The sequence below is a fragment of the Mixophyes fleayi genome, chromosome 6 (assembly GCF_038048845.1).
Source record: "Mixophyes fleayi isolate aMixFle1 chromosome 6, aMixFle1.hap1, whole genome shotgun sequence".
Taxonomy (NCBI): Eukaryota; Metazoa; Chordata; class Amphibia; order Anura; family Limnodynastidae; genus Mixophyes; species Mixophyes fleayi.
Window position 1 is genome coordinate 96001007 of NC_134407.1, and position 20955 is coordinate 96021961.

At 46.2% G+C, this 20955-nt stretch overlaps 1 protein-coding gene across 1 annotated transcript; it reads left to right on the forward strand.

Moving 5' to 3' along the window:
• Positions 1-3444: 3444 nt before the first annotated feature.
• Positions 3445-8396, forward strand: LOC142160342 (uncharacterized). Its single transcript, XM_075215260.1, has 2 exons — positions 3445-4364; positions 7138-8396. The coding sequence occupies exons 1-2, from the start codon at positions 3614-3616 to the stop codon at positions 8031-8033; spliced, it is 1647 nt and encodes a 548-aa protein (XP_075071361.1). The 5' UTR covers positions 3445-3613; the 3' UTR covers positions 8034-8396.
• The last annotated feature ends 12559 nt before the right edge of the window (positions 8397-20955 follow it).

Here is a 20955-nt window from a genome sequence, read left to right on the forward strand (position 1 = left end):
TTCTGCAACTCCCTAGTTGAAGAGAGATACATCCAACGATGCCAGTCCCCCAGTACTCTGAATATAGGCGGGCATCCTTTGGAGGATTATCACTCCCTGGTGGGTAAGGTGCTAAACCAAACCGAGTGTTGGGTGTGCTCTCACGTGCCTCAAGGGCAGCATAACATAGGACTAGTGCCTTTCCCTCTAAACATATCCGAAGTACTCGAATTAAGGGGTGGGAGGCCCATAGAAGGGAGGTACAATAACACTAGGTCCCCTAGTCTGACGCTTCGACAATACTCCATAGGCAGATCTTTGCTGTGCCTAAACATATCTCATGCAAAGCGCCTGGAGAATTGGGAGGCTGACCTATCAGATCAGACAATGGCTCGCCACACTCATTTTAGAGAGAGACTCACAAGGTCACTACTAGGCAGGAATGTTGATGGAAGTCACAAGTTAGGGCGTATAACCAAACATAAGAAGGTATCCATTGGAAAAGTCTCTACAGATAAATGTGAAAATGTCATTAATGCCGACACGTGTCTAGAGCAGATGGAGACACTAGGCATGGGTAGTTTTATCAAAACTTTGTGTGATATAATTCATGGGCATACTGTTCCTTATGTTCTCCCTGATGATGTGTATTTTGTTTGTGGAAGGAAAGCTTATTCCTGGGTGACTCCGAGTTCCAAGGGCTTGTGTTTCCTAGCTAAACTGGTTCCTGAAGTCATGACTATTACTCATGAAGAAATGGTAGATATTCACAAGACTACATCACCACCATACATACACACACAGTATGAACACCGTGGCAAGAGAAATATGATTCCTGGTGAGGAACCCATAGCTATAAAATTGATTAGTGAAACTGCTGGTTTCCAAGTTATGGTTGCTCTAGATCTCACCAGGACCGCTCGGGGAACATTAAACTTTAAATATATCCAAGACCTAGCTAAATTAATAGATAATATCACCGAGATGTATGATGACACTTTCAGGTATACTGGAAGGGAGCTACAAGCGTACAAAAAGGAGTTGGTGCAACATAGACTGGTACTAAATTATCTCACCTCTATTACTGGTGGGTACTGTGTGACACTGGCCACCCAGTTCGGTGTCAAATGTTGCACGTACATTACTAATAATACTGATGACCCTAAAGAGGTTATAGACCGGAAGATGGATGAAATTTTGCAGCTAAAATGGGAATTTCGAAAGAGCCATAATTCTTTGTTATATGAGGTCGGGGAAAAGGTGGCGGGTTGGTTCTCATGGTTGAACCCAGCAAAATGGTTCTCCGGTCTGGGAGAGTGGGTACAGGAAATGATTGCGAGTGTAGGTAAGCTCCTTCTCCTTATACTGGGTGTCATCTTAGCAATTGGTTTAGTTGTCAAATGTGTTCCTACTGTGTTGAAGTATGGAAAACAGTCTCATGGGAGTAACACTGAGAAAGAAACTGAAAGGGTGGTACCAGATACTGAGATCATGGTCTGTGAAGAAGTATTGTATAATCATGAACTTGAAACGGTGATTGGGTGATAGTTTATTACACTATCAAAGGGTGGAACTGTTGAAGTCAGCAAATTGGATAAAGTCATGTCAATTAAAGTCTAGCAAACTTGGTTGTCTTTGTCTGAAAAGATGCGTACGGTACGCTACGACGTACAAGGGCACGCTACGGCGTGAAAGGGCGTACGCATCCACTACACGTGGCAGCAACAGTAATCGGTCTTTTACCATACATTCGCACAAACACGCATACTTATAAAATAGTACACATTAATGGTAGTTGCAACACATAGTCAGTTATGTCGAAATATAGTAGTATTTATATGTTATATCAGAGTTACATGCATATTAGTGAAATACACGGAATGGGTTAAAGGAATAACATCATGAGTGGTATCATAATGAACCTTATTACATATCCTACTGTTTGGTTCACTCTGCGAGGGAATCGCAGAGTGCATACGCAAGTTATGAATGATAGGGAATTATGAACTACTTAAGACTAAGGAATCCTGGCGGGAAGAGCAGAGCATACCCCCTGCAGAGATGACCCCCTCCTTTGGATTCCTTAGGATGAACCAGCCAATGATTGACGACCCCTTGGACATTCCTGAGACCCGGACCAATAGATGCAAGCTATACCATCTTCATTGTATTACTGTATTTGATTGTGTATATAAGCAGCAGCTTGTGATCCAGAGTGCAGACATCTTGTCCCCAGACTTCAGGATTGAATGACTGCACTGGATCCAGAGCGCCTGCGATAAGTAACGGCTGTATTTACTATTACTTCGCTTGAGCATATTATTCCACTTATTGCGAATAAATCTTTGTGCTTTGGAAACACAAATCGAGGTTCGACAATCGTTATTGGTTAGCGACAATACGCACATAACAAAAAACATGTGTTGTGAGCTGATAATGTTACTTACCACTAGGGGGTTAAGTCTGTGATGAAATCAGCCAACTGGGATGAGGTGGGAGTGGTCGTGGAAAGAATGTATCCAGCAGTGGAGGAAGAGAGAGCTTCCTGGATCCGGATTCCGAGCAGCAGCAGGCTGAGTATCTCTCTACTTGTTTAGATTTATCTGTGTCTTGTTTAGATTTATCCGTGTGATCTTGTTTAGATTCATCGTTGTTATCTTGCTTAGATTTATCTGTGTGACCTTGCTTAGTTTTATTCTGTGAGCTAGATTCATCTGTGGTATCTTGCTTAGATTTATCTGTGTGAGCTTGCTTTCCCTTTCTATGCTTTTTCCTACTTTGTTTGCTCCTGCTTCTTCTATTTCTGGTCTTCCCTGTGCCTTCCCTTCCTGTGCCTGGACCCGGGGAAACAGCAGCGTTAGGCGCAGTATCTCCCTCCTTCGTGGTATTTTCTGTGTGGTTTTCTTTCGCCTTCTCTCCCTCGTTTCCTGCTTTTCCTTCTCCGTCTCTCTCTTCCTGTACCCTCCTTCTTCTCTTCCCCTGCCATGTCCTCCTCTCGTCCCCGTCGCTCCAGGTCTATCCCTGCCAGGTTTTCCCCCAACCCCCTCCGCGTGGCTATCGCCACTGACCCCCCCCCCCCGTGGTTTATCAGTGGCCTGCTCCCCTCTCCCCATCATGATCCAGCTTCAGTTTCGGGTCCGTCCGGCGGGTCCAGGCGGGGAGCGGAGCGTTATGCTGGGCAACGAGCACGTGACTCGGCCGCCGCGAGGGGATCTCGCGGGGCTGGGTCGGGTCGTGTGAGAGGAACCAGGGCTCCGGAGCGGGCAGCCAGGTCACTCGTGCCCGGAGCTGTTAGCAGGCACAGGAGGGCAGTCCCAGCACGGGGAAGGGGATCTCCTTCCCCTGTTCCTGTGGCTGCAGGGCTGCTCCGATGCACAGGGGACAGCCGTCCTCCCCCGGGTTTAACTGCAGGGCGGGCAGAGGCTACCTTTTTACAGCGGGGGGGCCGCGGGTGAACTCCCAACTGTGGGCAGGTCCCGGATGTCCGGCTCCCCATACAGGGGCTTGGGCCCTGTGGTTGTGGATACCCCTCCATTAGGGTTTCAGCACATTGGTGGGGGGGGTAGGTAGCAGCTCCCCCTCACTCCCTTCCAGGCAGAGCCTGCTAGATCTCTTCAGTTCCCGGCCTATTTACATGGGGCGTCAGGGTTTAGTATCCCCCTCTCCTTCCCTTCTAGTTAGGTCCCCCAAACCCCTCCCCTCCCTTCCTTTGCCCCAGTACCCTCCCCCCCCTGGGGTCTCCCCCCTTCTCTTCTCGGGGGATTCCGGTAAGCAGGCCATGTCAGGCACGGCATCCAACCAGGCCCCTGGGTTGCTGGGCCCAGTCCCAGCTAGTTTCCCCCCCGGGATCAGGGGGGCACACCAGCAGCAGTCCCCTGCCCCTGTTTCTCAGTTCAGCCGGGCCCTGGGCTCGTTAGCCATGGCGGGCAGCTGTCCTCACCGTCCACCTCTTCCCAATCAGCCCGGGGGAGGCGTCCCGGCCAACTATGGGTCCCTGCCATACCCCCCCAGGGAATATGGGTCCTCGCCAGAAGAGGATAGTATTTGGTTGGCCCCCTACCCTTCCTTGTCAGGCCGGTATATACACGTCCATCCCAGGCCTTACATATATAATGCGGCTGGTGGGGGTTCCCACCCCCCACCCCCCTTGGTAGAGCAGACCCTGTACGATCTGCCTCCCGCAAACGCTAACGTGTTTTCTCATCCAGTTCCGCAGATACAGTTGCCTTTAACGACAGCGGCAGCAGACAAAGGTGGCCCAGCGCTTCTCGAGCAGCGGGGAGAGGAGTTAGAGCACGCAGGGACGCAGCAAGGTGCTCAACAGATCGGACCAGGCAATGAGGGAGGAGCGGAAGCGGTTCGAATGGAGGCACATGGGGCAGCTGGTGAGTATGAGGCTTACACTGTATGTAATTCCCCTTTGTCGAGTACAACCATTGAAACTACAAGTGATGAGTCCACTTCATCTTCCCCTAGACAGGGTCAGTGCAAGCTAGTGAAAATACTTAACGATCATTTTGGGGGTAGTAAGAGGAAACACAGAGATCGATTAGGGGCTTCTTCCCCAGCGCCGTCAGGAGGCCCGCTGGTTAAGTGTGAGAACACAGCGCTGATGATAGGAATTAGGCGCAGCGTTAGGGACAAGATTAAAAGGGGCTACTATGTGGATATATTCGAATTAACAAAGGACACAGAGAGAGAATTAGCGGCTGCATGTGCTCGGGGGGGAGTTGGTGAGGACGTGTATAGAAATTTTTCCAACTGGTTAACGGGATATTGTGTTTTTTCGGCCTGTTATTTGGAAACGAGACCAGACGCAATTATAGACGTCTGGAAGTATCTACATTTGATTAACGAGATGCATAGTTGTGAGCGTCCAGGGACCTGGAGGTTGTATGATAAGCTTTTTCGTGAGAAGGTGCATGGCCAGCATTATATGCCCCTAGCCTTTAAAGATGTAGGCAGCATGGTGGCTAAGTGGTTAGCACTTCTGCCTCATAGCACTGGGGTCATGAGTTTGATTCCCGGCCATGGCCTTATCTGTGTGGAGTTTGTATGTTCTCTCCATGTTTGCGTGGGTTTCCTCCGGGTGCTCCGGTTTCCTCCCACACTCCAAAAACATACTAGTAGGTTAATTGGCTGCTATCAAAATTGACCCTAGTCTCTCTCTGTCTGTCCGTCTGTGTGTGTATATATTAGGGAATTTAGACTGTAAGCTCCAATGGGGCAGGGACTGATGTGAATGAGTTCTCTGTACAGCGCTGCGGAATCAGTGGCGCTTTATAAATAGATGATGATGATGATGATGATGATGATGATGTGGAAATCTGGATAAGATTGAATAGAGCCCAAATGGGGGTGCAAACAGGATACGGCCCTCCGCAGTTGACTAGGTTTCAGTCCGGGGGGAGACGAGGTGCTCCCCAGTCCTCAAGGAATCACTGCTTTGCATTTAACAATGCCTCCTGCGGGAGGGGGGAGGGGTGCAGATACAAACATGTTTGCTCCAACTGTAGGGGAAGTCATCCCCTCAAGGATTGCCCTAGGGGCACCATTGGCATCGGTAGGGGTGCTGTCTAAGGCCGATTCCCCCATTAACTTCCCAATCCTCTGTAAATGGCTGGCGCTTTACCCGGATGCGGCTCAGGCCTCTTTCCTTAGGGAGGGTTTTCGCCACGGTTTTCGCCTCCTCATTGATAGTGGGGTGGCGGGTTCCGCCGCTAGGAACCTTCGCTCCACATATGTATACCCTGACATTCTGGCGGAGAAAGTTGGAAAGGAGATAGGCCTGGGTCGCATGGTGGGTCCTTTTTCGTCCCCCCCCCATTCAAGATTTAGTCATTTCCCCGGTCGGAATAGTGCCAAAAAAGACCCCGGGTAGATTTAGATGAATTCAGCATTTATCTCACCCAGCGGGCAAGTCAGTTAACGATGCTATCGACCCTAAAATCAGCTCAGTGGTATACCAGTCCTTTGGCGATGCCTTAAACATAGTGAGGGAGTTTGGCAAGGGAGCAAGAATGGTTAAATTGGACATAGAATCCGTGTTTCGGCTCCTACCTTTGTACCCAGAGTCCTTTAAATGTATGGGGTTTAAAATCCGGGACGAGTACTATGTGGATAGATGCCTGCCAATGGGTTGTTCAGTTTCATGCTCAGACTTTGAGGCGTTTAGTTCCTTCCTTCACTGGTGTGTGGGGGCGGGGATGGGGCACCACGGCATAGCACATTATCTGGACGACTTCATGTTTATAGGCCCAGCTGACCCCTTGTTGTAAGGACACGCTGTATGCTGTGCAGGCGCTATTTCGGGTGATGGGTGTATCGGTAGCTGCAGATAAAACAGAGGGTCCGGCCACATACTTAGCATTTTTAGGCATAGAAATTGACACGAAGGAAGGTTGTTGTCGTTTACCCCTCGATAAAATTGTTAAGTTACAATCCCTGATTGAAGAAGTGATAGCGTCACCGTCCTGCTCCTTGCGGAAAGTTCAGTCTTTGTTAGGCTCATTTAATTTTGCTTGCCGAGTGATACCCATGGGGCGGGTATTTTGTAGAAAGTTGCAACTGGCGACGGCAGGTTTTCGCAGTCCCCATTCACAGGTTCGGCTATCTGCAGAAATTAGGGAGGATTTGGGTATATGGAGCCGGTTTCTAGAGTTTTTCAACGGTATACGAGTATGGCCAGCTGCTCCCTCAGTATCCAGTACATCGCTGGACTTACATACAGACGCATCAGGCTCGAAGGGTTTTGGTGCCTTTTTTCAAGGGGAGTGGTGCGCCGCACCTTGGCCGCAGTCATGGGAAGCTGAGGTTTTGGTTCGGAACTTGTTAGCGTTAGAGTTGTTCCCCATAGTCGTGGCTTTGGAGTTGTGGTCTGGCCGGTTGCGCGGCAGGAGCGTGGTTTTTTGGTGTGACAACCTAGGTGTGGTGCAGGCCATCAACAAGTAGAGCACATCGTCACGCCCGGCAATCAACTTGTTGTGGGTCTTGGTGTTTAAATGTCTAGAGTTTGACATTAGTTTTCGTGCACGACACGTTCCTGGCGTAGATAACCAGATAGCGAACGCTCTTTCTCGGTTTGAATGGCAACGTTTTAGATCTCTGGCCCCACAGGCCCGTTTAACTGGCTTACAGTGTCCCCCTTGTGTTTGGCAGATGATCCGGTAGGGATATGGTGGCTAGCGGAAGCGTCCTTGGCTCCGGCAACGAGAAAGTGTTATCAAGGGGCATGGGAACGGTGGTTGTGCTACCAGGCTTACATCAACGGCGGCACTTCAGGTCAGATTCCCTCTATTACGGGCTTTATGTGGAAGCTTTATAACGAGGGGGTTTCTAAAGCTAGGGTGGGGTCCCTGTTAGCCGGTATTTCATTTATGACTAGACTAAATGGTACGCAGGATCCCACAAAGTCATTTATTATAGCTAAGGCTTTGAAGGGTTGGTCCAGAATACAGCCTTTAAAGAATGACACTCGCCGCCCTATTGACGGCCAAATGTTGGCTAGGTTGGTTGAGGTCTTACGTAATTTAACTATGGATGAGTACGAGGCTTTGCTTTTTGGTTTAGCTTTCTCAGTAGCGTATCACGGTGCTTTTCGAATTAGCGAGCTAGTAGCCAGATCTAAAATTGACATAGGTGGAGCTTTGCTGTCTAGAAATGTGGTTTTGCAGCCTAAGGTGATTCGCTGTAAGATAGTTAGGTCAAAAACGGATCAGTTAGGCAGAGGCCATTGGTTAGCAATTAAGGAGCAACAAGGAACATCTATATGCCCGGTCATGTTGGCCAATAAATTTGCTAGTCTCCGGCCCCCAGGGGAGGGTCCGTGGTTAATTCATATGGATAATACCCCATTAACAAAATTTCAGTTTAACGCCTTGTTGAAACGGGCCCTAGGGGAGATAGGTCTGAACCCAGGGGACTATTGCACACATTCCTTCAGGATAGGGGCCGCCACGGCTGCTGCCGTTAGAGGGGCATCCATCACAGAGATTCAAGCACTGGGGAGATGGAAGTCGCAGTCCTATAGGAAATACATACGGCCTAACAAATGAGCCTTTGAAGGGGGCTCTTATACACAGTATGGCATCTCCTCATGTCTTTCAGTATTATTCTATCGCTTTCATCTTATCTTTTCTCTTCTATCACTTGGTGACCCAAGGCCATGCTGCTCGCTGTGTTGAATGGGGGCATGAAGGGATTTTCTCCTCTTGTTTCCTTGGCAAGGCCTGATTAGTGTGTGTGCCTCCCAGGGTTATAAGGGGTCTTTACCTTCATGTGGGTTACTAATTTTCCTTTTCCAGGTTGTTTAAGAGTTAAAATGAAATAAAATTAAATTAAATTAAAAGGAAATAAATAAAAATTGTGAACAAATAGCCCACGTAGAGGGGTGAATGTAAGCTAATGAAGGAAGTATTTTGAACTGGGGTGGCCCCTCTAGTAGGGAGGGGCTCTTCCATTAAACAGGACAACTAAGAAAAAACCAGAGCCCGCAGTGGAACGCAGTCTGCGCTCCACCAAAACCGGAAGTCCGGTACAAGCGACTTCCAGAGGAAAAGAAAACATCCCCGCCTAACCCACAGCCAGAACACCGCTCGGGAAACGCTACAGAAACCCGTTGACTGCAGCGCCCAAACCACAGGACAGTAAGACCGCCTGACAGCTATCAAATGCTCTTATAAGAGCTTCCTAAGCAAAAGCCAAACACCCGTAACACATATTCTACCACCCCCACTGACCACCACACATAGTCATCACAACGCCTGTTTAAATCTAACATCACATCACAGTACACAAATAGAGGCAATCACACAACACACTGCCTCTTGTTAACAGCTCTAGCCATATAAGAGCTCTCTAAAACCCCCATTCACATAAAATCACACCTTTCACAGGAGGTACTTAACCCCCACAATATACAGTGCCAATAGGGCCTACAACAGGGCTTCTAGACGCACACCGCAAAAGAGCTATAAACCAATAAAAGCCCCGAAAGTATTTTGATAAGTACCAGCCCTATCTGTGTTCTCTCCACACACGCAATCCCCACCCCCCCTACATATTCTTTTTCCCCCCTCTCTCTCTCTTCCCCCCCTCTCTCTCCTTCCCCCCCCCTTCTATCTCTCCTCTCTCTCCCCTCCCCTTTATCTACCCACAGGTTGCGCCACGGCAAAACCAAAAAGAATAACAGAGTGGGGTTAGTTTTTCTTTAGGTTAGTTTTTCTTTAGGTGGCGGGCCGCGCGGTCCATAGAACACACGGCAGTGGTGGGAGAGCATGGCAGTCAGATGGTTGTTAAACATACGGTACTCAAGTGTTGGTTCCCTCGTCGTTAGCAGACTCGTTGATGCTCTAGTAAGGAGTATCAGGTTTTGCCTTGAAAGGGCTTAACCAGTTTGAGTCCAGAGGGTATTAATTTAAATTATAGTCGATAAGTACCGGCCAATAGATAAGGTTGTAACATGGTTTGGTGGAAAGGAGACAATCTTTCACCTGATTGGTTTATGTTGTTTTTAGCTGGCTGCCCTGCTCTTCGCCACCTTTATAAAGAAAAAGGTCCAGATTGTTGATAGAAACTTTTTGATAGTTTTTGATAGAAACAAAATAAAATAAAATAGAAAATTAAATAAAATAAATTAAAGAAAAATAATAATAATAACATAAATAAAAGGACCTTTTCATTCCAAACTTAAGTCGGTGTCGGTGTCTTTATTTTATGGTTCGTAAGCATTATTACCAGTAAGGGGAAAGCTACATGAGAAGGGAAATCGACACTATGCTTTTTAACCTATGCTGGTCATTTATGATGCTGTGACTGATATTGTTGTGCTCACTTGTTTTTCCTGTTCTCTGGTACTACTACAAGTTGCTTGCTGACATCTCTGTACCTGATTTCTCTCCACTCAGCCTTTTATTAGCTGCTTTCAGCCTCTCTCAGGAAACCTTGTCCAGTGTCTGCAATACTCAGTTTGTACCATTTTCTGCATTATCTGGATCAAATCTGTTCAATAAATATCATATGCTTTCACTATATTCCGGGCTCCAAAGCTGCCATTTCCAGCTTTCAGCATTGAAGTGTGACAGTATGATCAGCCCCAAAAACAGCCTTGGCGACGTGTGAAAGATTCTGCTTCAGATTTTTATTCCTGGGACCCCTACTGCAATTGTTTTCATTTGATTTCTCCTACAATCTGTCTGCCTTACAAATTACTGAACTGCCTCTGCTACAGACTCTACAAGCGGATATAATTTTGTTACGCTCTCAGTTGGCTCAGTTTTTTGCTTTACTTACGGACTCACTCAGGAGACTGAAAGATTTTGTTTCTCCCAATTCAAATACTGTTGATTTGCCTCAACCAACTTTCTCTGCTGCTGAATCTGTGCAAACAGCACCTCTTAATAGTGCTATTACAAATTTGCATTTAATCAAGAACTACTGTGTAAAAAACTCCAGGTTAGCAGGTGGTCCACGCCCCCATCTGACTGAAAAGGAGCAGCAGCGCAGAAAGACTAATAAATTATGTCTCTACTGTGTCAGTAATGAACACTTCTTACAAGAGTGTCCACTCCACAGACCACAACAACTTACAGAACCATCTTCTGTTTACTCCCCTCATTCCGTATTTTAATTGCTCTTTAGTTCCCGTTTCTAATTTACAACCTGTTCGGCTCCCAGGATGAGGCCTAATCCGCCAGCACCGTCGCGACTCTCAGTCTTCTGTGACTGGCGCCCCGGTCGTCTCCATGGCGACGACCGGGGCGTCACTTACGGCTCCCTCATCCCGGTTGTTGCATAAGCAACCGGTAAAAAACTAGGACTCCGATTCATTGGGCCCTTTACGATTGAGAAAAAGATTAACCCAGTGCCATTCAGACTTAAGCTACCACCTTCTTTAAAAATTCCCTGCACCTTCCATTGCTCTCTTCTAAAAAAAAAGCTGTATCCCCTAGCAAGCTCAATCAGCCTCCTTTAAATAGGCCTCAGCCTCTGCTTGTGAATGGTGATCATGAGTTGTTAATCAAAGAAGAGCGATGTTGGATACCACAGAGGCGTCTCCACGCTGAGAGGCTCAATAAGGAAATTTTTAAGAAATTTCCCCCTGAAGCCTGGATGTCGGGGTTTCTTGAACCCTCCTCAAGGGGGGGGGGGGGGTACTGTCAGGAGCACCGCCGTGACTCTCAGTCTTCTGTGAGTGGCCCTTAGTACTATTTAGGGACTGAGCCTCACTGCCGGTTTTAGCATTCTGTGTCAGTATTGCTGCCAGCTTCTGTGCTGCGTTGGTGTTTAACCTTAGATTGCTTTCCCGTGTATGACCTCTGCCTGTACCCAGACTCTGAATCTTTGTCTGTGAACCTGAACTTCTGCCTGTTCCCGGACTCCGAACATTTGCCTGTGGCCCTGACCCAGCTAGTTCCTGACGTCTCCACCTGTGCTCTGTCCAGTCCGCAGATCTCTGGCCTGTCCCTACTCCGTGTATTACCTCCTGTACCTGTGCGCTGCCGTGTGAACATAAACTTGTACTGCACTGAGTGTAAGTCCTAGGGGCATCTGAGGACCTGTCAGCATAACCATTCTCTACTGGAAAGGCAGCTGCTGTAGAGACTGCTAAAGTTCTACAAGTTTATACCTCACTGGTTGCCATAACACTAGTCACCTGTCTCAAGGTGCCAGTTTCTGCCGCCTGCCTCAAGGTTCCATCTTGTGCCACCAGCCCTGAGATATCAGTTTCTGCCACCAGTCCTGAGATGCTCCAGCTGCCTGTTCCGAGGTGCCAGTTCTAGCCTGTTCCAAGGTGCTAGCCTCTGTCTCCTGTTCCGAAGTGCCATCATCCATCTCCAATTCTGAGGTGCAAGCCTCCATCTCCAGTTCCGAGGTGCCAGTCTCTGTCTCCAGTTCCAAGCCGCAAGCCTCTGTCTGTAGTTCGAAGCCGCCAGCCTCTGTCTCCAGTTTCAAACCGCCTGCTCCTGCTTCCAGTCCTAAGCTGCCAATCGCTGCCTCCAGTTCCAAGCTGTCAGTCTCTGTCTCCACTCCAGTGACTTTGCTAGCTCCAGAGGGGTCGCTGCCCTACAGTCTGCTCCAGAGAGGGCGCAGTCCTTGCAGCCTGCTCCAGAGACACTGCTGCATAATATAGTTCAGCCAGAGTTGCACTCCATTCAGTTCAACCCAAATTGTCACTCCATACGGTTCATCCCAAGTCGCCATTTGATATGGTTCAGGCAGAGTTACCACTTTGTGCTCTCTGATCCAAGGCTTCTCCAAGTGCTCTCCGGTCCGAGGCATCTCTCAGTGCTGTCTGGTCCAAGGCTTCTCCCAGTGCTGTCCAGTCCAAGTGTGCCCTGTCCGGGTCTTCCTCCAATTGTGAAATGTCCGGGTCTTCCTCCAAGTATGCCCAGTCCAGGCCTTCATCCAAGTGTGCCCAGTCTGGGCCGTCTTTTGCCTTGAGTGCCCAGTCCGAGCTCTCTCTTGCCAAGGGTGCCCAGTCATAGCTGCTTCTTGTCGAGGGTGCCCAGTCCGAGCTGTCTCCTGCCGAGGGTGTTCAGTTCCAGCCGTCACCTACCTTTGATAGGAACCTTTCTCAACTTATTGCCCTTTTGTGCTTCATATTTTCCCTCTGTACCTAGCTTTGTCAACAATCCCAAAAGGCAAGTACTGTTTCTGTTATCAAATTTTAGAGGAGAAGCCTTGGAAAGGGCAAACCCATTTATTGAGACTAACCATCCCATCCTGTCAAATTTGCAACTTCCTACTGAGGCAGTAATTGGTAAGTTTGCATAATCTCCCGCAGTGCCGACTTGCGGGTCATCTGTGCGTCCGGCAATATCATCAATCACCTGAGTCCAATAATTACCATTGTGCTCCACCCAATTGGTTCAGGCTTCTATTCTTGTAAAAATAGAGATTGAAAGAAGAGAGGAGGATCTACTATGCCTCAACTCTACACTGCCATGATTTCTTTCTCCTTTTCGCCCTTGGACAAGGACTTATCTGTCACCCCCCCAATACTGGACTATGATTCAGACTTTTTTAAGCAATTTTGGCGATTCGGTCATCTGGAATCCACCCTAAGGGGAATGAAATGTCAGGATCTGCCTTCATTTTCCACTGCAGCATTGCATCAGCATGCTGCTTTTCATTGGCAGCTCCTGCCTTTGGAACTATATTGGAGTTTAGATTATTGTAATTATCCTACAGTACCTCTAATCCACCAAAAGTGCTGCTATTGTGCCTTGCCTTGTCTCTTCTCACTTCCAGTGGTTAACCTGCTGCACTAGCTATCATCTGCACCCGTTCTCATATTATTTATACCTGCCTCTCCCAGTTACCTTTGCTGGTCATTTATGTTGCTGTGCCTGACATAGTTGTGCTCACTTGTTTCTCTTGTTCTCTGGGATTACTACAAGCTGCTTACTAACAATTCTGTACCTGGTTTCTCTCCACTCAGTCTGTTATTACCTGATTTCAGCCTCTCTTAGAAATCCTTGTTCAGTGTCTGCAATACTCGATTTGTACCATTCTCTGCATTATCTGGATCATATCAGTTCAATAAATATTGTATGCTTTCACCATGGTCCAGGCTCCGTAGCTGTCATTTCCAGGATTTCAGCATTGAAGTGTGACAACAGGGTCTTTCTACATTTCACATTTGATCATGTTATTGATAATAAGTAGCTGTTCTGCCAACATCTTCTAGTGGGTCTTTATCAGTGTTCTCCTTACATTGGGGCAAGCGGGAGAAGTAACAGACCATAAGTATTGCTATGCAGTTTCATTCATTTGAATTCAAGTCATACGTGTGGGCACTCAGGAACATGGACCAATGATGAAGACGGGCAGCAGTCATAGCTGGAACTCCCTTTGTAAGGTTGAAAATCAATACCAATGGTTGATCAGTTACTAATGTGAACTTTTTTCAGTACAAATGGTGATGAAATTTCCTTACTCCCCATACTAGACTTAAGGCTTCTCGTTCAATTTTAGCATGATTGAACTCTGCTACTGTCAAGGATCTTGAAGCAAGCACTATCAATTTCTTACTTACATCTCTCATTTGCTGTTACAACAATAAATCAAATATAAGAAAAACTGTTCTGAGTGCAAACTTGCAATGAACAGATGAATAGGTGGGGTCTTGTTCAGAATTCTACCCCCTACTAAAGGATTACCATCAAGACCAGAGACTGTGGTCATTTTGAGGGAAGGAATATTTAAGGCTTTTAAAAATCCAATAACCAGAAAGTTTCCAGCAGCTCAGCTATCCAAAAATATGGAAACATCAGAAACTTGGGTATCAAAGGAGATACAAGCAGGAACCAGAAGATTTTTTTGGGAACAGACTAACTGTAAGCCTAGATGGACCCCTTCCAAATACACCAGGCTTGAACTTTTCCCAGCTTATTGGGACAAATGTGAGCCATGTGGCCTTTGCCTCCACAATACAAAAGAGTCCAAAAGAGCATATCCTGGATTTTACCTCCTGAGAAGTCTATAAGCCCCAAACTGCATGGGCTCTGCAGGTTCCATTGACAAAGGAAAAGCATCTACAGACAGGGTAAAAGGAGGTAGCTCCTTTTTTCATCTTCCTTTATGTGATGTGCCTATCTATCTCAATTGCAAGCTGCATGAGTTTCTACAAAGTATCTGGAACTGGGAATTGAACCGAGAGGTCCTTGATCTGTGCGAACAGAGCAAGGCAGCATTAGCTGCATAGTGCCGAATCATTCCACTCACTATCTATGGCCCAGCATCTAGACTTTGCACAGAATTTGTCACGGACGCCCAGCCTGTCCAAGATACAGCAATCTGAAAAGCTGGCGTTGGCTGGCGTCACCTTAGTTAATTAACAATGAATACACCTTTTCTGCTACCACAAAGGATTTATTATGGTGTCCTTACGTTCACCAGAACCACTTATTAATGTTTAACACTTAAATCACTTACACTTGTAGCATGAGCCTCCCTGGGCTTCGTAAGTTCACAAAGAATCGCGGAGAAATACTCTAGATTAAATATATTTAATGCAAAAAATTTCTAGCTGTCATTTTGTAGAAAGTACTAAATAAATGAAACCTAGAATCTGATTGGTTGCTATAGGCAACATCCCCACTTTTTCAAATCCTCAGCTTAGTAAATCTAGCACGAGATGTGTAAGGGAACACAGTTGAGAAGATGGAACATTTCAGTCTTGATAGACTCCCTCAAAGAAATGAACATTGTACTACTGATACAAGAGATTGTTAGACCATTTATTGTTGGCTCTTCGCCACCCCACCATAGGAATTTCACTTTCAATTAAGTCAAGATTGATTCCCAAAATGACATAGATTTTTCCCCAAAGTAAATTATCTACCACTAAGATATATGTTTGAGCACCTCAAAGAATCTCTCACTCCTGCTCTTTCTGCCTGGCTAAGTCTAACTCCTCTGCATACATAAACTACTCAGTGAGTTTATCTGTCTCTGGGCCTGGTGTCGAAGTCAGAAAATTGGATAAAGTCATATCAATTAAAGTCTAGCAAACTTGGTTGTCTTTGTCTGAAAAGATGCGTATGGTACGCATCGACGTACAAGGGCACGCTACGGCGTGAAAGGGCGTACGCATCCTCTACACGTGGCAGCAACAGTAATTGGTCTTTTACCATACATTCGCACAAACACGCATACCAATAAAATAGTACACATTAATGGTAGTTGCAACACATAGTCAGTTATGTCGAGATATAGTAGTATTTATATGTTATATCAGAGTTACATGCATATTAGTGAAATACACGGAACAGGTTGAAGGAATCACATCATGAGTGGTATCATAATGAACCTCGTTACATATCCTACTGTTTGGTTCACTCTGCGAGGGAATCGCAGAGTGCATACGCAAGTTATGAATGATAGAGAATTATGAACTACTTAAGACTAAGGAATCTTGGTGGGAAGAGCAGAGCATACCCCCTGCAGAGATGACCCCCTCCTTTGGATTCCTTAGGATGAACCAGCCAATGATTGACAACCCCTTGGACATTCCTGAGACCTTGACCAATAGATGCAAGCTATACCATCTTCATTGTATTACTGTATTTGATTGTGTATATAAGCAGCAGCTTGTGATCCAGTATGCAGACATCTTGTCCCCAGACTTCAGGATTGAATGACTGCACTGGATCCAGAGCGCCTGCGATAAGTAACGGCTGTATTTACTATTACTTTGCTTGAGCATATTATTCTACTTATTGCGAATCAATCTTTGTGCGTTGGAAACACAAATCGAGGTTCGACAATCGTTATTGGTTAGCGACAATACGCACATAACACTGGCTACTTTCAAAAGACCATTAAGACTTACCTAGGTCAGACTCAGGTCAGTTAACCAAATACACTTTGAAAGGTTACATAAATTATTCACTGTGTGATACATAAATTCAGAAAATAACAATCAGTCATTAGTTATACTACATTTCGTCACAATATTCCTTTTCCATCCTGCGACGTTGCTTGAGGGCTTGCAGATGGCTTTCAGCACGAGCTACCCTGTCAGAGTATCAAAGAAGGCATCTACATTGAGTAGTGCCTTTGATTAGGGCTGAAACCAAACACCAATGCTTGTGGGTCCCCTTGAATTAAAGAAATATTAACCCCTACTATTTTACTGAACAGGAAAAGTGGGTTCTCAGTCTGAAGTATAATTTGCAGCTCTCTTTAAAATTCCAAAACAATTTTCTTTCCGGAGACGCGATTTGGAAGGTTCAACTTCGACTCCGCTAAAGAGCCACGAGTATCCTGGGTTGATCTGATGGACTCTTCCTAAGCGGAAAAATGGACTGACAACTCATGTACCACTTGCAAGATTGTCTGTATTTGGTTAGCTAGCACATGGGAACTCTATTACCTATTTAGGGCGGTGATAATGTAACGGCTTCCACTGATACCTAGATAAACTTTTACAACACATGAGAGAGGTCTACCCCTATAGCAAGCCGCCTTTCCCGTAGAGAGTGATGTTCTCACAATTACTCAGATGCCCCCAGGACTTAAACTCAGAGTAGTAAAACTTTAACGTAGGTATCAGGTAGCAAAGAGGTATAAAGAGTGTGAGTACAGCACACAAGGCGAGGCGGCATACAAAAGGCAAATCGGGATGCAAATGGTCAAGGCAGACAGCGAGCAGGGATAACCATAGACAAGCCACAAGGGGAGGACAGGCAGTAAGCATGGATAGTCCAGAAATAAGCCAAGGGTCAAGACAGGCAGCAAACAGAGAAACTTCAGGATAAGCAGTAGGACAGGAAGTAGTTAATCAATAAGCAATGGAGTCAGCAAAATAGCAGGTAAACGAGGTGCAGGCACCGCCCTATAACAAGGTATGTGAGGCCGTCCTGCTATTTGAAGTAATGCATTTCACTCAGGAGCTGCAGTCTAAGACGTGATCATATGATCATAAAAACCAATAGTGGAAACAGCAAAATAGGCTCTGCAAGTTGTGCTCGCAGGAGGACGTGGCATCCCAGCTGCCTAGCAAACAGCCTGGACAAAAGGGGAACAGAACAAGCTGTCACAATTAGGGCAGTTAGTTAGGACAGTAATTTTGTTAGCATTAAACTGTAACCCACACATGCGCACTCCTTATTTATTTCTAGGTTAAAACTTTAGCAGCATGCAGTGCTAGCCTAGGCGTGTAGATACAGTGCTGGCTGCAGATAGACTTCACCCTTCTGTTTACCTAATGACATGGTATTCACATTGAAAGGCAACAGCTCTAAGCAGAATTAGATTTGTTTGTCCAAAATACATGAAAAGGATGTGGTAGGAACATTGTTGATTGATGAATGAAGCAAATTTACCCAATGTATCTATGTTTTAACCAGTACTGGAGAATTAAACCAACAGAGCTGTACTAAAGAATATGACTGCTGCATTCATTTGTTATAACAAGGACATTGATGGAAGTACAGTTTTGCATATCATGATATGACATGATAAAAAAAGTGACAAACATGGAAAAATTGGATAAGACAGTTATGTTCAATACTTGAGCATATCTCAAACATGTCAGACTTCTGAAGAGGAATACTGAACATTTGCATCTGCATAATATCACTATATGAAAACACACATATATATATATATATATATATATATATAATGTAACAAAAGGAGGCATTTAGCTGGCAATATGCAGAGAAAGCAGGGAAGTAGAGTAAAACATTTGTGCAGTAATGCACCTAGATTGAATGTAAAGACCTATGTATGAAAAGCAATAGTTTAAATTTGGTTTAACTTACATGACTTGAAATCCTTCCTCTCAGCAAACAGACAGGGTGTGTCTGTTTGAATTACAGAGCCAGTGATGGGCGTTTCCTTTTAAAGAGAAGGTGGGTGTGTCAACTGTCCATCAAGCTAAGGCTGGGGGAGGAGTATCAGGTATAAAATCTTGTTTATATCATTTGTGCACTGAGATCAACGCTGGGTAAGCTGGCTGGTCTTGAGAGAGCTGAGCTATGTCTAGCTAGCGCTTAGGGTCTCCTAGTATTGCTGTGAAATCTGTACGGTGTCAAAACATTTACCATCCTGACAATAAAACTACATAAAAAGGAAGAAGTTGTTCGCGTGTGCTTCAGCAGTAGCGGGCTCTTGCCACAAGTGGTGTCAGGAGTGGGATACTCCGGGAAGCAAGTTTCCGCTACCCAACCCGCGCAGACGTTAACATGGAGAAAGTACTGAGAACTCTTGTGAATGTGGCCGCTGCGCAGCAACAGCAGCAAGCTCAGATGCTACGAGTTGCCTAGGCACATATAGAAAACACAAGGCTCTTAAGAGAAGAGTTAAGCCAGGTGAGACATGACAGAAATGAACCACTTGGTCCTGTTCTCCAGAAAATGTCGCCAGGTGATGACATAGAATCATATCTGGTGTCCTTTGAGAGACTTGCAAAAAGGCCAAAATGGCCTCCTAAAAATTGGGCTGAGAGGCTGGCGCCATATCTGACTGGTGAAGCTCAGCGAGCTTATATGGATCTAGATGAGGAACGGGCCTCTGACTATCTGTGCCTAAAGTCTGAGATATTGGCTCGCATTGGAGTTTATGGGCCAGGCCGAGCCCAGCGCTATCACCAATGGCGCTATGATAAAGAAAAGACGGTCAGAGCGCAAGTGGCTGAGCTTTCTAAAATTTTAAAGAAATGGCTGCAGCCTGAGGAGAATTCGCCTTCTCTGATTATTGAAGTTCTGGCGATAGATCACTGCATCCGGGGGCTGAACCGCGATTTGCACAGGTTGGTTCTGCAATCAGACCCACAAACTTATGAAGAGCTTGCCACCGTGGTAGAAAGGTTTTGTGCGCTATAGCAAATGACTAAAGTACCTGCATTTGTGCCAAAGCCGCTGCCACGCCAAAAGCCAGGTTTGACAATCCTTGCTACGGACAGAGGGCCAGGTGCAAAGCCGTCTAACCTGAAGTGTTTTGAATGTGGTGAGCCAGGCCACTTTAAGGTAAAGTGTCCTAAACTACGGGAACCCATGGACTGTTCCGTGGCACATTTTGGGCCTGCTTTTCCAAGCTGTTTTACCATGAGTCCCACATCAGGAAGTCCTTGTTTGTTCCGGGTGACTGTGCTAATCAACCAGAACCTTGTTCTGGCCTTGGTTAACTCGGGGAGTGAACTCTCATTGGTTTCCAGCTCTGCCTTACCCGAAACCATAACTTCTCGGTTGCCCAAGGTGTAGGTTCTTTGCGTACATGGCACGAGAGAGGAGTATGAAAGAACAATACTACCAGTCACACTCAAAGACAAAACTGTTATGGTGGTAGCTGCCATAGCACCTAAACTCCCATATCCACTCATTTTGGGGTGAGATTTCCCACTGTTTAATGATGTCCTCGGTGAGCGGATCCGGCCGGACATGCCGGCAACTGATGCAACGGTCGGAAGCCCGGTCTTAAAGGAACCGCCTAAAGATCCACAATATCTGGACATCGATCTTTGGAAACCGCCAAACTGGAATGCCATCCTGGGAGTCACAGCAGGAGTTCCACAAAAGCATCCACCTGCGGAGAAACATGGACATTCCAAACTAGCATTGGTCGGTGATGTCGCAGATGAGCCCACCCCGCCTGTCAGTGAGGATACGGACTGGTCCGCAAAACCAATTTTGTTCCCTCTGTAGGACTTTGCTCGAGACCAACTTAATGATGCCACTTTGGATCATGCCTTTAAAAGTGTGACTGAGGTAAATGGGGCCGCGAAAGCCGCCCAGCCTGCAGAAGGTATACCATATTTTATTGTTAAAAATATATTCCTGTATAGAGTTGCTAATGTGCAGGGGGAAAAAGTAGAACAATTAATGGTTCCTCAGGTCCATGTACCCCTAGTGTTAAAAGCAGCACACACACATGTCTGTGGGGGACACCTAGGGAAGGATAAAACATGGGAACGAGTTCTGCTTAGGTTTTACTTGCCCGGTGTACACATGGCAGTGAAAAAGTATTGCCGGTCCTGTCCCATTTGTCAGAGAACCTGTCCCAAAGCCATGTACAGGGCACCTCTTATTCCTATACCAATAGTACAAGTTCCCTTTGAACGGATAGCCATGGACCTTGTGGGGCCACTGGAAAAATCTGCACGTGGGCACCAATATATACTAGTGGTGCTTGACTATGCAACCAGGTATCCAGAGGCAATTCCCCTACGAAACATAAAGTCCAGCACCATAGCTAGAGAACTTGTATTGATGTTTACACACTTGGGAATACCCAAAGAAATTCTCACAGATCAGGGTACTCCATTCATGTCTAAACTGATGAAGGACATGTGCCGGTTGCTAGGGGGTACGGTTACTCCTCCTTTACGTAGAGGATTAACGAATCTCTGCTCCACGATAGTAACACGGTGGCCCATCTCAACTCCCTTCAAGACAATTTCTTCGAAACTAATGATAGCCCAGACATCTCACCCACAACTCTATGGAATGTTCATAAAGCGGTTATCAG

What these genes read in the sequence shown, in the direction of transcription:
- LOC142160342 (XM_075215260.1), top strand. Translation starts at nt 3,614, where the DNA reads ATGGGGCGTCAGGGTTTAGTATCCCCCTCTCCTTCCCTTCTAGTTAGG. An exon ending in GGAGGCACATGGGGCAGCTG is followed by an intron (nt 4,365 to 7,137) that starts GTGAGTATGAGG and finishes TGTGTTTGGCAG; the next exon opens with ATGATCCGGTAGGGATATGG.